The sequence below is a fragment of the Micropterus dolomieu genome, linkage group LG16 (assembly GCF_021292245.1).
Source record: "Micropterus dolomieu isolate WLL.071019.BEF.003 ecotype Adirondacks linkage group LG16, ASM2129224v1, whole genome shotgun sequence".
NCBI classification, from domain to species: Eukaryota; Metazoa; Chordata; class Actinopteri; order Centrarchiformes; family Centrarchidae; genus Micropterus; species Micropterus dolomieu.
In genome coordinates, this window is record NC_060165.1 from 22,132,561 (window position 1) to 22,147,601 (window position 15,041).

At 38.3% G+C, this 15,041-nt stretch overlaps 1 protein-coding gene across 2 annotated transcripts in view; it reads left to right on the plus strand.

Moving 5' to 3' along the window:
* The window catches only part of plxnb2a.1 (plexin b2a, tandem duplicate 1), a 204,804-nt gene that overhangs the window by 168,334 nt on the left and 21,429 nt on the right, over positions 1-15,041 (plus strand). For both annotated transcript variants that reach the window (XM_046071716.1, XM_046071717.1), the window contains 8 exons: positions 3,731-3,879; positions 4,196-4,331; positions 8,259-8,395; positions 8,489-8,671; positions 9,277-9,388; positions 12,512-12,721; positions 12,818-12,901; positions 13,855-13,950. In XM_046071716.1, coding sequence (XP_045927672.1) covers positions 3,731-3,879; positions 4,196-4,331; positions 8,259-8,395; positions 8,489-8,671; positions 9,277-9,388; positions 12,512-12,721; positions 12,818-12,901; positions 13,855-13,950 — 1,107 coding nt within the window. The remainder of the gene's footprint in view (positions 1-3,730; positions 3,880-4,195; positions 4,332-8,258; positions 8,396-8,488; positions 8,672-9,276; positions 9,389-12,511; positions 12,722-12,817; positions 12,902-13,854; positions 13,951-15,041) is intronic.

The window sequence follows — 15,041 nt, forward strand, 5'->3', positions numbered from 1 at the left end:
GAGACCTTTTGCTACGTTTGCACCCCCCCCGTCCAGACTAAAACCGCAAAAATGAAGACCTAAAACGGAGAAGTTTGATAACGCTGCAGACCCCGTTTTCGTCTTAAAACTCCGGGTAGCGCTTTAGTGCGGAAGGGACAAAAATCATTCGGAACAATGACTCCGACGCTCACCTTTGCCACTCTGATTGGGTCTCATAAGTCATGCAAAGCAGCCACACGGCGCTACTGACAGAGTTTTTGACTTGGTATTTTTATTAAAATATTTGTCCCATGCAAATAACACTTATCACCTACACTTGTACTTGGACTTCCTGTCTGTTTTCCGCCGCCACAGTCGCTTTAACCTCCCTTGTCACATTCAGTAACAGTCCCAGCTCGCTATTGGTCCATGCATTCTTTGTCTGCATTTCTTTATTCTTTCGCCAAATCTTCTGTAACTAGGGAATAGACCATCTGCTTCATGTTTACACTGGGAACACGCATGCCCAGTGCACCTGAACGCCCACTATGTGTGCGTTTTCAGTCTTCATCATGTAGACACAGATCAACTCGGATATGCAGTCAAAACGCTGATGTGGACGGAGATCGTATTTGTTTTAAAACTCCGTAAACTAAAACAGTTTTGATTTACTTGTACTTAACTTTATACCTCCACTCTACTACATTTATTTGATAACTTTGTGTAGTTTAAAGTTTCAGATTAATTACACAGAATATAATTAACAAATAAATGATGGTGTGGTATTCCATCGTGGGGAATTCACAAGTTAGAAGTGTATTGAAGCAGCAGGAGGGAATTCTTTTAAATTACTTTTTGGCATATTTGCTAAAACTGTCACTATATTCTGACAGATAATCTCTACATGCTGCGCAGCCCCCCTTCCTCACACTTGCTGTCAGTCTGTCAACGAGAGGCATGACGACAATAACTGGGAATAACTTTTGAGGGGGGACAGTGGCGTACTGGCCTTTTTATCCTGCTGTTAGACGTTGTAGCAGCTGCCTCTGAAGCCTGGGGCGCTCTGCCCCGGGAAATGAAGAGCCGGAAGGGCGTCTTTGAAATGACAAGTCGCAGCGAGAGGGACCGGGGTCTTGGCGAGACTCTCACCAGGGAGAGCAAGCCCTATGTGGGATGAGGTTTCCAGGGCGACTGGCTCCTTCTTATGGGTTTGGTGGGCGGGGCTTAGCAGAGTCATCAAAGCAGCAGAGAGAGACGCAGAAAGTTTAGCGACTGCAGCTTTAAGTAGTTAAAATTTACTCCACCTTTAACCAGCTGCAACATTAAAGTGATGTTCACAATAATGCATCAGTAATTACCATCTGCATAATAGTACTTTAACTTTTGGTACTTTAAGTATATTTTCATGCTACCGCTTTTGTGTTTTCACTTTTTTGAATTAAACTTTTGAATGCAGGAATTATAACAGAATATTTCTATGCTGTAGTGTTGCTACTTTTACTTAAGTAAATGATCTAAGTACTTCTTCTGCCCATGATCACAGCACATGGCTTCTACATTAGTTAAGTCTTATGGCTTGGCCTATTATACGGTAAGTCAGTCAGTTGTGATAAAAATATGTTCATATAAACTCACAAAAGTTATTAATGAAAGAAATTTGCCTGTCACAACATAAACAAGTGCATCAGTGTATCATTACGACAGGTAGCTAATTAATGCTTTGCACAGCTGGCCCGGGCAGAACAACATACGGTATAACAAACCATATGAGCATGCATTCACAGTCTAGATTATAGAGTTTAAGGCTTGATCATTATTATCATAGGACATTTAATTTACTAATTTCCTTCAACTTTTGACCATTTTCTGTGCAGGCCTCTTGAAGCTTTCAAAATTAACTTAACAATAACGTAGCCACAGCTTTTCCTTTAGTGTCACAAACATTTCAGTCCTGTTTATTATGATGTAATGGAATTAATTATAATTTATGTCCAAAGAAGTACTCAGATCTTTTTCTTAAGTAAAAGTAGCAATAAAGTGAATTCAGTTAAAATACGGTAAAGAAATACTTTGTTACAAGTAAATGTCCTGCATTCAAAATTAAAAGTACAAAAACAGTAGAATCTAAATATACTTTTGATTACCAAGAAGTACTCTTTATAAACAATGGATATACAATATATATGGTGAAGCTAATTTTAATCACGTACTGCTGAGTGGCTTCATCTATAATAATATCATGATGGTTTATTTGTTGATAATATTTTGTGTTACTAATCGGAATCTGTACAGTAATTAGTAACTAAATGTATTAAATAAATGTAGTGCAATAAAAAGTATGTAACATATAATATATTAATATTTTAAGTATATTTCCCCTATGACATGTAGTGAGTGGAAGTATAAAATGGAAATATTCAGGTGAATTACAAATGCCTGTATGTATGTATGTATGTATGTATATATATATATGATTATACTGTATGTATGTATGTACAGGAAGATTAACACAGTAACTTACTGCTTTTTGAAACAGCTTCCAAGTATGACTTTTGTGCGTTTGAGCCGAACACGAGGGAGAAATAAAGGATGAGTAGAATCCCTCAATCTGTCAGGGTGATCGGCTCCATTAGTTCTCTCTCTCGCAGATCGGATCATTTCTAACTTGCTAATTTTAACAATTCATCATCTTCTTTAGATCAAATTGTACATCTTTTAAATCCATATAGCTTTTCACAAAGGGACAATTTCCCAATCAATCGCCTCTTCTCTTGAGTGTAACATTCAGAACTAAGTTTTCACTCTCATATTATATTCAGATTGTTTCCTTTTTGCAGCACATCTTCAGTTTGTTCTCATTCAGGTCCCGTCTGGATTTTCCTTTTGTGCTGCAGCTGATTAGGTCAAAAGTTGTGATATTTCCACCTCAATATTTGAGCTTTTTGTGGCAAGAAGACAGGGAGCATTAAATACAAGGAACAGCTGAAATTACTTTTACTTGACATGAAAGCGAAGCCAAATCTGCTCAAACAGTAGCAGATATTTGCAGCCTCCTTGAAAAATACAGCTTTTAGGTTTAAAATTGGCTCCGCCAGCTGTTTACCTCAACATTTTAATGAATATGGTTACATTTATGTCATCGCAAAGGCCACATATTTAACGGCTGAATGTCGTCCAGTAACTAAATTGGTCACGAGAGACGATGCGTCACAATTTATTAGACTCAGCTCAGCAGATGACAGCGATTCATTGATCACGTTGGACGGCCACTTTGCGCTAATTAAAGCAAAATGTCTCAACGTCAGAACATAAATTTAACCTTCTGAATTCTTATAAGTTGGGAAAAAAATGTAATTTAGAGGCAAAACGGCTCAGTGAGTCGGAATATGTGAGTTTAATCTGGCTGTGGTTTGTGTAATATCACCAGTTGACCCAACGAGTCTAAACAAATTAGTTTAAAGTTAGATATTGACCAACTGGACTCATATTTTCAAGTCTGTTTCTACTCTAAATCCTGTCATTGTTACAAATGGTGCGGTTGGGTGCGGTCATAAGTGTTGCATCTGTAAGCACACCCAACAGTGAACACCTGTCCATCACCGCAGCGAGGTGAGAAGTTAAACCACTGGAGGTCAGTCAGCAAAAACAAGGACTGGCTTTAAATCACAATGGACACCAGTCAAAACACAGACTTTATGTAAAAAGATAATATTTTGTACTATAAATTAAAAGAGCTGCATGTCTTACTGTCCTTCCTCTCCTTCTGCAGATCATCCCTCGCTTCGGCCCTCTAAACGGTCAGATCTCAGTGACCATCAAAGGTTCCAACATGGGAATAAAGAAGGAAGACATCAAGAAGATCACAGTAGCAGGAGTGGACTGTGTTCACCAGGCGGACAGATACTCAGTCTCTACCAGGTAATCCAACGGAACGACAGCATTTACGTTACCATACAGCAGACAGGAGCTCGTCCGTCCTAACATCGAAGCTGGAAGGAGAGCTGCAACAATTCACTGTAGCTTCTCAAATGTTTTAGTCTTCTACAAATTTAAATTAAATATGTTATCATTTTAGACTGTTGGACGCACAAAACTAAACATTTGCAGCGAACATTGGGCATTTTATAGACCAAATGAATTATCAGGACAGATTAATCGATAATGAAAATAATAGTCAGTCGCAGACCCTAGCTGGAAGACATTATTTCATCTCTCCCTCTCTTTCTGTCTACAGTGTGGTGTGCGAGATTGGCCCAGCAAAGCGAGTCCCACCGACTGACCTCCCGTTTGAACCAACCACCAGTGGACCCGTGGAGATAGAAGTAGACGGAAGCAGGAGAGGGACGTCTCAGGTCTTTTTCACTTACCGGGTAGGTCTAAACCGAAACATTGTGCTAAAGACGCCTCCAAATAATGACTCAGATCAGGGCCGAAAAGACAAATAACCGTTGTCTCAACAGCATTTATATCGACTATATTTCTTTGTGTAATTAACTGCAAATTTTCCCCTCATATTTATACTTTGACGCACAAATCACCAATCAGTGCCTACTGTGTGGTGACATATGTCCACTCTTATACTCAAGGTACTCTGTGAAGTTTCTTTCTTATTATTAGTAGCTTTCTGGCGCAATATTTCAGATTGAGATTTTGAATTTGGGGTTTTTATAAGCTGTATGCAATAATCATCGAAATAATATCAAATAAAGGCTTGAAATATTTCACTTTGCATGTAATGAGTATATAATATATTAGTTTCACCTTTTCAGTTGAATTACTGAAATAAATGAACTTTTGCACGATATGCTAATGTCTCGAGTTTCACCTGTATATTGGCCCTGCTCTCTAAATATCAGCCGTTGAAAAACCCACTATCATGCATCTGGATGATGCATGCATACTACTTTTACAACAGCACAGGTTTATTGGTACAAAATGCATACTGCTTTACTATCCACAAAATTCACTTTTCGTAACATGTAATTTCCAGGTTTGCTAGGACGCCATTTATACAGTAGTTCGATAACGTTCACAACCTCTCCATAAGTCGCTTTGTGTCGTGATTTTGTTACTTAAAACATTTTTGTTTAACTGCAGCAAAAACATTGTTAAAAGCTGGCACCCTGAGACCTGCAGACGCTGTGTACACACGTCATCAAAGCAATACAGAACATTGTGTGACACAACGTCTTTCAAGCCAGGAGATCAAATCCCAGAAACATTAAAAAGGTTTATAACAGAGGAAAAGCACACGGCCTTCCTCGAGTGTGGTGCAGGGAAATCTGCTCGCTAAAGAAGCAGCAATGCTTGAAAATATCCCTCGCATATAAATTCACCGCTGCAACAAAACTAGATTCAACTTCCAGCAGTTCTTTCCACAAACCACGAATAGAAAAACAAATATGATCAAAATGAATAAGTTTCACCTGCTGTTCTATTTTGTTTCTCCAAATAGGCTCAGTTGTTTAATTTAAATGTTGTTGTTCACTTTCATATTTCTTGTTTTTTTTCCTATTGGGCTGACAAAAAGCTAATTAAAGAAGACTGCTGAGACCACAATCACTCATTTGCTTCAGCAGCAGTATGTCTCAGTCTGTAAACCCTCCAACTTCCCTCAGAGAGTCTGGATTTGTTTGTCTTAAATTAAACCAATACTGTGGAAACACTAACAGCCAGACCTGTCTTTCTGTGGATTATTGCTTGGGTAACGTATTAACTTGTTTAAATTAGTCTAAAGGATACAAACATTGTATTACAAAACATTTGTTGATGATATTTTCCTGCCTCGGTAAAATGTTGATGAAATTTAAAGGGAGTGTTTTGAGAATGTTGTTACAGCCCGCCTCAAGGTGAGGACAAAGAAGAGAGTAGATATGAAACGTCTAGTTAATCAATCACTTTATCTGTTGAAAATTAAACGTATATGAAGCAAATATGCCTTTGTCTGATTTTAGCCACTCAAATGTGAGGATTTGTTGCTCTTTTTTTTTTGGTCGTGTATGATTGTAAACCAAATGTTTTTCGGGTTTTGGAGGAATGAACAGATAAAGCGATGAATTTTAAATGCATCTGGGCTATTTTCAGACATTTTATAGCCCAAACAATTAATCTAGTAATTGCTAAAAATAATAATCAGATTAATCAACAATGAAAATAATAGTTAGATAGTCGTAGAGGAAAGAGCCACACATGAACAAAATATAAGAAGGCAAAGACAATATAAAGTATGTAAATACTACAAGACAGTATATTACATTATGTTAAAAACCCTGAAAACCTGGTTTCAAATCTAAAGTATTTCTCTTTAACATAAATATTTGTTCCTAAATAAGCAACAAAGTAAAAGTAATCCTGTTTTTGATGAGTTTTACACAATATTTAATTACTTCATCAGGACAGTTTAAAACACATAATTGACATATATGAAGTTGGTATGCTAACATGTTAACATGCAAGCAGTTGCTTATTTACACATCCAGCTAGACCCAAAGTTACATTACCATGAATTTGTATTCCTGTTTCTGGCCACTTGACGTATGTAAGACCACTATTCACTCTCCTTTTAGCTCAGTTAGCTCCTGAACATGCTCCATTGTGTTCACCGGCTACATGCTAACTGTCTGCCAGATTGATTTGTTCATATTTCCATCCGTTGTATATCTGCTAGTGAATCTCCAAGTTTGAATTTCTGTCATCTTAATGCCAGAGTCAAAAAATAGAACTGTCTGCGTTGTCTTCGTCTCACAGACCAAATGTATTTCAGTCTCCGCTTCCTCCTGTGACGCTGTTGTGTTTGTGTACAACTTCCAACCAGGCAGAGTTGTTCTTAGTTTGTCTCTCTTCGGGGATGTTTGTTCTCGTGCTTTGCGGCTCTCTCTGCCAGAAAAGCAAGAACAAATCTGAAACGCCACCAAACCAAATGCTTAAGTATATCTCAGCAGCTGCACACCACACACTTGCTACGTGCTACACTGATTTAGAAAACATTGTTTTACTTCTTAAGTTTGGAATCATATTTGCACCTTTATCCCGCCCCACCCCCCTCGCTTCCAAACAACCACAAATAATTTCATTCGCTCACTGTGCTCGGGCTGCTGTGTTGTAATTCTCCAGACAGATTGACTTCTTAAATTTCGAAGCCACTATATCCTTCAGTGTAGCTGAGAATTAATATCCCATCTTGCTGTGTTTGTCATGCTGTCAGCACTGCACAAAACCTGCCAGTAAAAACAGGAAACTAACCAGCTGGTGTATTTCAGCAGTCGCCGTCTCCTATCAATATTCTTCAAGCACCCAAGTTGATAAAACTTCCCCCCCAGGTGAAGTTCTACAGTGAAACTGATTTTTGTTTGTTTTTGAGTTATAGCTCGGTGCCTAAATACCATAGGGTATGGAGTTATTTAGCTTTGGAAAAATTTAAATATGTTTTTGGTTTTGATGTGTTGGAACATAAAGAACTCTGTTAAAGTTTAATGTTCACTTGTCATTTTATTTTTCTCTTTGTTTTGTTCTCTTTGTAAAGTGTTCCCGCCAAAAATAACTGGTTTCAGACTGCAGGAAAAACACACCACAGACCTTTTTAATGGAGGGTAGAAAAACTAATTAGACATCATAATTAATTTAAAAGATTCTGGGAAACGACTCAAGTTGAAATGAGTCACAAACATTATCTGGAAAAAGACGTTGGACTGAAATACCTTTTAACTATTGGATATGCTGCCAATAAATTTGGTTCACACATTCATTTTAACCTCAGGGCAAATTTTAGTATCTTTAGTGAATAACGTCATCATAAGGGCAAAGTTTAGAAATGTCCAGTACTTTGGTTTATACCAAAATACCTGCAAAACTGATGATATTCCCAGTGGTTTAAGCTGTAGGAGTGAAAATCCATTCCCATGTCACCCTCTGACGAGTTGGTTGCACAGCTAAACTGTGGTTGCACCATGACCGTACACATGACTGCTACATTGCTCTACAGCCGCTTGGTAAACCTCACGTTTGGCCGTACCAGGCGTGTAAATGACAACCTGCTGTAGCCTGCACTTTTTTTTACACTTACTTCACAATTTTGCTTCCATTTTAAATTCTATGGTACAAAGTAAAAAGTACAAAATGAAGAAATTGTGTTTTTTCCCCCTGTTCAATCTAAAGTAAAGCAAAAAGTTCTGTAAATGTAGAAATCATTGAAGCGTTATACCATCTTTGTCTGTCTTTTTTTTTTCTTCAAACTACTTGTCTAGCATCAGGGTGACAGAAAACTCTTAATCTGCTAATTTATTATCATCTCTGTCCAGGACCCCAAACCAGATGCCGTGCACCCAGCGAAGGGTCCTGCAGCCGGAGGAACCATGATCACCATCAGCGGCAAAGACCTGGACACTGCAACTAAAGACGACATCGCCGTCACTGTGGGGGGAGTTCCCTGTGAAGTGTAAGCAACACCTGCTTCACAGTGTGATATGTTTACTTATGTTTTCCTAAGAGACAGTTAAACATTAAAAATATATATATCTCCCCTCTTCAGCCGGTCATTCGGCGCACAGATCACCTGCGAGACCGGGAGGTACCGTGGGCAGAAGGTGCCCTCTGACCCGTTAACGGTGACGGTGAAATACGGTAAAAACACCACCAAAGACGTCCCAGCTGCATACCAGTACTCTGATAACCCCAAGATCACAGATTATTACCCTAAGACCAGCTTCGTGTGGTGAGTATGTTTTTAAACGTTGGTTTACATCAGTTTGGTGGTACTGTAGATTGAGCTATTATTATATCATGTAGAAGCATTTAGAGCTGCCCTGAGTCCATCCTAAAGATCAGTATCAGGGCTTATGTGGGCATATTTTAATGAATCGTATTGGCTAAAATAAAGCTGGCAAAGTACAGAGATTCATAAAATCTGATGCTAAGCATCGTTAGCAAAGAGCAGTGTAGAAAAAAAAGTCTTTTGGGGATGTGCCGGGAGTCATTTTATGTTTTCTACTCAACATATGAATCTTTGAAATTAAGATTAACTGTCCCTTTAATGTAATTACAACACACTGTTGTTGTTCAGTGGTGGAAAAGGTAAACAAATCCTCAGTTATATGCGTAAATTCCACTTTGAGATACTACATAAGTAAATGTTTACAGTCTTATTTGAATAATAGTACAGATACAGTATTTAAGGGAATGTGGACTAAAGCAACAAAAACCAAACTACTCGCATGAAGTATTTTTATGGGGAACAATCAGTATAGTAGCAAAGTTTATCATGTGTGAAATTTAAATTAATTTCCACCTCTCCGTGTGTGTGTGTGTGTGTGTGTGTAGTGGTGGTCGAAGGATTGTGGTGATGGGAAATGGTTTTGACCTGATCCAGAGAGCCACGATGAAAGTCCTGCCCTGCTCTGACGAGTTTTCACAGAATACAACTACTGTAGAGGTAAGTGTGTGTGTGTGTGTGTGTGTGTGTGTGTGTGTGAGTGATCAGTATGAATTTTATCAATGAAAACTGTGACAAAAAATAATCATTGAAATCCTTGTTCACAATCAAATAGGAAAACAAATCAAAAAGTAACCAGTGAAAACCAGAAATGTACTATGTTTTGTATAAATGTACTGACAAATAAAAATAAGTGTGATTATGTTAAAGCTGGACGAATGAACAATTAAAGAATGAATAACTTTTTAGCAGCAACTACTTATGCATAGTAACATCTATGCCACAGTGCTCCCTGCGGTCAGAGAATAATGGTATAAAAGTGTGTTTTTTAAACGACCTTCTGCGTTTGGCCGGTTCATTATCTTCTAGAGAGACCAATGGCTACCTCTACGACACATGAGAGGCACAAACTGGAGCTGAGCTTAACCCAGATAGTGAACAAATTAGTGAATCAGCATCAGTGGAGAGAACAGGTAGCGGTGCTAATGTGCTGATGCTAGGTGAGCAGGAACAACAGAGAGAGAGGCAGAGAGAGCGCTTCATAGAGCGGTTCAGAATAACAGCAACTGGATTTACTGAGGAGAGCCCGTCTCTTGTTATACTGCAGAGCAGAGTCGCGTGGGACAAGTAGACAGAGCCTTTTCCACTAACCTCGCGACAGATGAGAGCGACACCTGTGACCGTGTTAACTGTACATAACAAAGAGGGCGTCAGGTGTAGCCTCAAAAGGCTTAGAAGGTATAAAAAGAAAAAACAACAAAAGTCTAAAACTAATAAACATTCAATCAAAATCAGGTGCAAAGATTAAGACGTGTGTGTTTGTTTGTTTTGGAGTTGATGTTTGTACTAAAAGTTGTGTTGTTGCTGTTGATTGATGGAGTTTGTTGGTCAATTCCTGTTTATTTCTCACACACACTCTTGTTTCACAGTTTCGTTTCTCTGCAGAAAGTTACTTTTGTCCACTTTATTTTCCACGCACACTTTTGAACTCAGTGTTTCTTCTCCCTTTGTTCCGTCATAAATCATTATCATGTTGGTGACACGTTTTTGTTGATGATGTTAATAATGAGAAAAGATGACCGTTTATCAAAGACAATATGCAACTGGATTGTCTTTAACACTTAAAGTACGGTGTACTGTGTTTTGTACATAACAAAATAGAGCAAATAAATTGGTTGCAACTAAGATAATTTTAAGAATTGGGTAGTTTTAAACTAGTAGTGTAGTGGCAAATAAAAACACTGGTAAACTACGTAACTGCCACTCGAGGACCATCATGGGGAAAACAACCATCCTCAAAAGAAAAGTCGAACATATTGTCAGAAATGTGTTTGGTTTTTTTAAATGTGTAATATCATGAAATTTACATTAGACACATTTTACTGTGGTATTGATGTTTACCTTTTACTTTTTTTACATCACAGTATCTGAATTTGGAAAAAGTTATTATATCACATGTTATTACAAAAAAGTTCCTTTATTTGTGGAGCACTTTTCAAAAACAAGTTACAAAGTGCTTTAACAAGTGTAAAGACAATAATACCCAAGAGACAATAATACAAAAACAATACAAGATAAAAGCATGAAAACATTGAAAAGACTAAAATACACGTTTAAGATAAATATAAAATTAGTAAAATACAATAAAATAAAAGGGATAAAATAAAGTCAAAACAAAAAATGAACAAATAATAGTAAAAAAAGTATTAAGCACTTACTTTTTTGTCAGTGGGTTTTCTTAGATTTTAGATTAAAGAAGAAGATAAATCTTTGTTTTGTACTTGTGATCTGTCTGAGCTGTACGGATCAATTCTACAGGAAATGTGTAATCAATAAAACTACCTAATATCAGAGGTGGACGACACTAACGGGACTAAATCAAAGTTTTATAAAAACACAATGACTGGATATATATCGGCCTGAAGCGCCGACTGACTCTTGTTCTGTCTGAGACGAAAACCTGAAACAGAAAAAGGGGGGCGACGCTTCTTTTTCACTGCTGAATAGCTTTCTAGTCGTCTCTTAGGAAAGATTCACTGCAGGGGACAGAAGGTGAAGTCGTCTTATCGTCGCTTCATCAAAGTCTGCTGTCTGAAGAAAGATGAGCAGACCCAGTGGGGGAGGCAGAGAGACAAGATGGAAGAAGGGGGGAGGAAATCAGAAGTAAAAGTTACACCTGCACTGAAAATCTGGATTATTACTTGACTTTACCTGTTGGAGACACAGATACTTTTCTTTCAACCATCAGAAGATGTGTGAATTTGTGTCCACCTGATGAATGTCCAGTATTCTCTCTCTTTTACCTCTGGCTTTGGTCTCCACCACCTCCTGAGGGAAATATCTGGCTCTTAAGCTGCTTAATGCTGCTCTAACTGTCTGTCTCCTGTTTGCTGCTGAGCAGGTCGTGTAAGGTGGCTTTTTAGAGCTTTTTCTCTGAAAACAGCTGCCTGCTGCGACCAAAAACGGCGCTGTGAGAGCAGCGAGAGTGAACCAAAACAGTCCAGTTGTGGCCCAGACAGATAAACAGTCAGTTGAAACTCAATTTAAGACTTACTCATTTAAATAAGACCACAAAAAGTCTCTAAATAGAAGTTAGAGCCTCTTTGAATGTTCTGAAATGTGACGTAAACAAAGTGAAAATACTGCGGATTGAGAGCAAGAGTGGAACCATCTTTGTTTTGTTTTTAAAGACAAACATTGTTTTTATTTCCAGTTTATGGGCATATTTAAAGTAATTGCTGGTAGGTCCAATTTAAATTAGGTTATATTTACTTTTTAAGTGATTTAAATAAGGCCTAAAAAGGCATTTAGACAAGCTATATAAAACTTTTAAAATGATAAAATAGAATTGAAGATAAATCTAAGTTACATAGACAGAATTAATAGAAGAATAAAAGAGAGATAAATATAAAAAGCCATATTTAATTTAATAAAAGGCAGTAGGTACAAAAAAAATTCAGTCCCGAGAGTTGAAGCAGACCTCATGCCTGTCTGTCATTTATTATTTTATTTATTTTATTGTTTGCATTTGAAGAAACCAAATAATGCAATGGGGTCCTGGCTGAATGGAATGGAGTAAAACACTGTGACGTGGCTTCTTCACCATTTTCATGTCTCTCTCAGTTTGTGGAGGAGGCTCTGAGTAAGAACGACACCGTCCTCCAGTTTTACTCTCCGGCCGTGAACTCCTGCTTCGACAGCCAGTCTTTCAGGACGGTTCTCCAGCTGGACAACGTGATGGAGGAGCTGAAGAGCTTCGACTATCACCCTAACCCCACCTTCAACAAACTCGCCAAGAACGTCATCACAGAGACGAGCATCATCATCGTGACTGTGAGGACAAACTGTTATTTTTACACTTTTACACTTAACAGCACTCTTTATCTCTTGAATCTGTTGAGTTCATTCGCTTCTTCTTGCTTTCGTCAGGGTCGAGGTTTCTCCAAGGCGATGACGGCCAAAGAGGCCCAGGCATTTGTTGGAGATGCCTCCTGCCACGTTAACATACTGCAGGTAAACACACACTGAAGATAACTTAAAAAGAAATAGAACTTTATAATGGCTTTTTAATGGATTTACACTGTAAAGACGGAGCTGATAGTGGCATATTGTTAAATGTGGTATATCAGACAGTCACATCATCCACGTCTAAAACTGCAGTGACGTTAATTCAGGGTGATGCTGTCATGCTGCAGAAACACAGGCTTCCAGAAATGCAGCAGTAGGACACACTTAACACTTGATCCCTTGTGTAACACTATACAGCAAACCATTAGGCTCCCAGTTACAGCAGTGATTCTGCTGCAAAGATTATTTGACAAAAACAAATCTTTTACACTTTTACTTCTGATTCAGCTTGTTTAAATGCACCTAAAGATATGTTGCCTCAATGTTCCTCCTCTTGTGTTTTCTGAGCTAGGCAACAGCTGCACCTCCATTTAGTTGAGTCAATCTGCCAAGATTTGTTTATTTCCATGAGAATAATGCAAAATGTTCAGATTAAACGGAGTTATTGGGCAGTAGGTGGTGTAAAGTTTGTCCTAATGCTTACAGTAATACTGCCCCTCTTCCTGAAACAAAAAACAAAGCTATTTGTGCTAAGTTTAAAAACACCTTGGGAAACGGCTGCTTAACTGTAGTTTATCTTTAGGTGAGAAATGACTGCCTCAATTGATCGACTGTGTTACAGCAATGTAATGAATCTGATGCATTTTAAATTTAATGTAAAGTGAATGCAACATGGTGTTTTGTACCAGTGGTTTTAAACCTGAGCTTGGCTTTAAAGGCTGGGAAACACTATTTTATACCACAGTAGGTGGATGAGTTGGAAAGCTAACCTGTGTCTTTAGCTCAGGTCCCTTTTTATTTTAATATTACTCGTGTTATCACTAACCGAGTTAGACCAACAGTCTAACATGTGTTTTGTTCAGCTGGGTGACTCTTTCCTTCCCATCTTTCCTCTACAGGATGATAAGTTGATCCTTGAGGCTCCTTCATCACCGCCCCGAGCCAGATCCAGACGCCAACGTAGAGACACAACCAACGACCCGCTGGAGCTACTGGTAACCACACAACTAAACAACTGTTCAGGGGCTCATGTAAAAGTCAACCTACATTCATGTCCACCTTGGGATATTTAATATAAAACAGTTAATACAGTTGCAATTACAATTTGAATGGGATTAAGGTTACAGGTGGAGGTGAATGAAATATTCACAGTGCTCCTCCGTAATTTAACTCAGACGACATTTTAACCGTCAGGAAATGACAGGATATGGTCTGTTTCGTGGAAATTATATTCCTGGTGAGGGGTTGAGCAAAGAATTGAGTAACAACCAACCGTTGTCTTTGAAGAATTTATTTAACAAAAGAGAATAAACAGAGAAGTACTTCAACACATATACAGCTGGTCCAGAGACCTGCTGCCTATGGCGGCTTCTGGCGTCTGGCCCCGAGCAAAGGGATGTATCATCATTTACACAGTCTAGGTTTCTGTGTTTTGGGGAACAGAGATCCTTTCGGCCTTGAATGAACATTTAAGGAGAGGAGAGGAACAACAAGAGGGGGGAAACACCAAAACAATCTCACAGCTCTGACCTAAACTCTAATAAATGTGGACAGACTAACATAAGGAGTATATAGGAGAGGAAAGGTTAAGGATAAAAAAACACAATACATATATATCTATAAGCCATAACAAGAATAGTAATAATAATAATATTAAAAGAACATACATAAAAGATTAAATGTAAGAGGACACAATTTTCTGCCATAACAGTCTGTAAAAGACATTTAGCAGGAAAAAGCTGAAAGAGAGAGACAAGCATCTCCAGAGGGCACCGGAGAGTTGAGGGAGAGGCAGAGATACTGCATGAGTCAAAAATCGCAACTGCGACACACATGGATATCATTTTTTGTGTGACTTGAAAATATGATTATCTTTAATGTCCATCGTGAGTGAATTTGCTTCAGAACTTGCCTTAGAATCATCACGTTTTTAAGTTTCTTCAGTATCAAAGTAATCCAGTGGCAAACTGGAACTGCTAATAGCTAATTCAGCATACTTTTAACGGTGCCATTTTGCCAAAGTGTTATCAAATATAGGCTTAAAACCGGGCTGAAAACTGAATACAAGTGCCTACCTTTTTCGGGG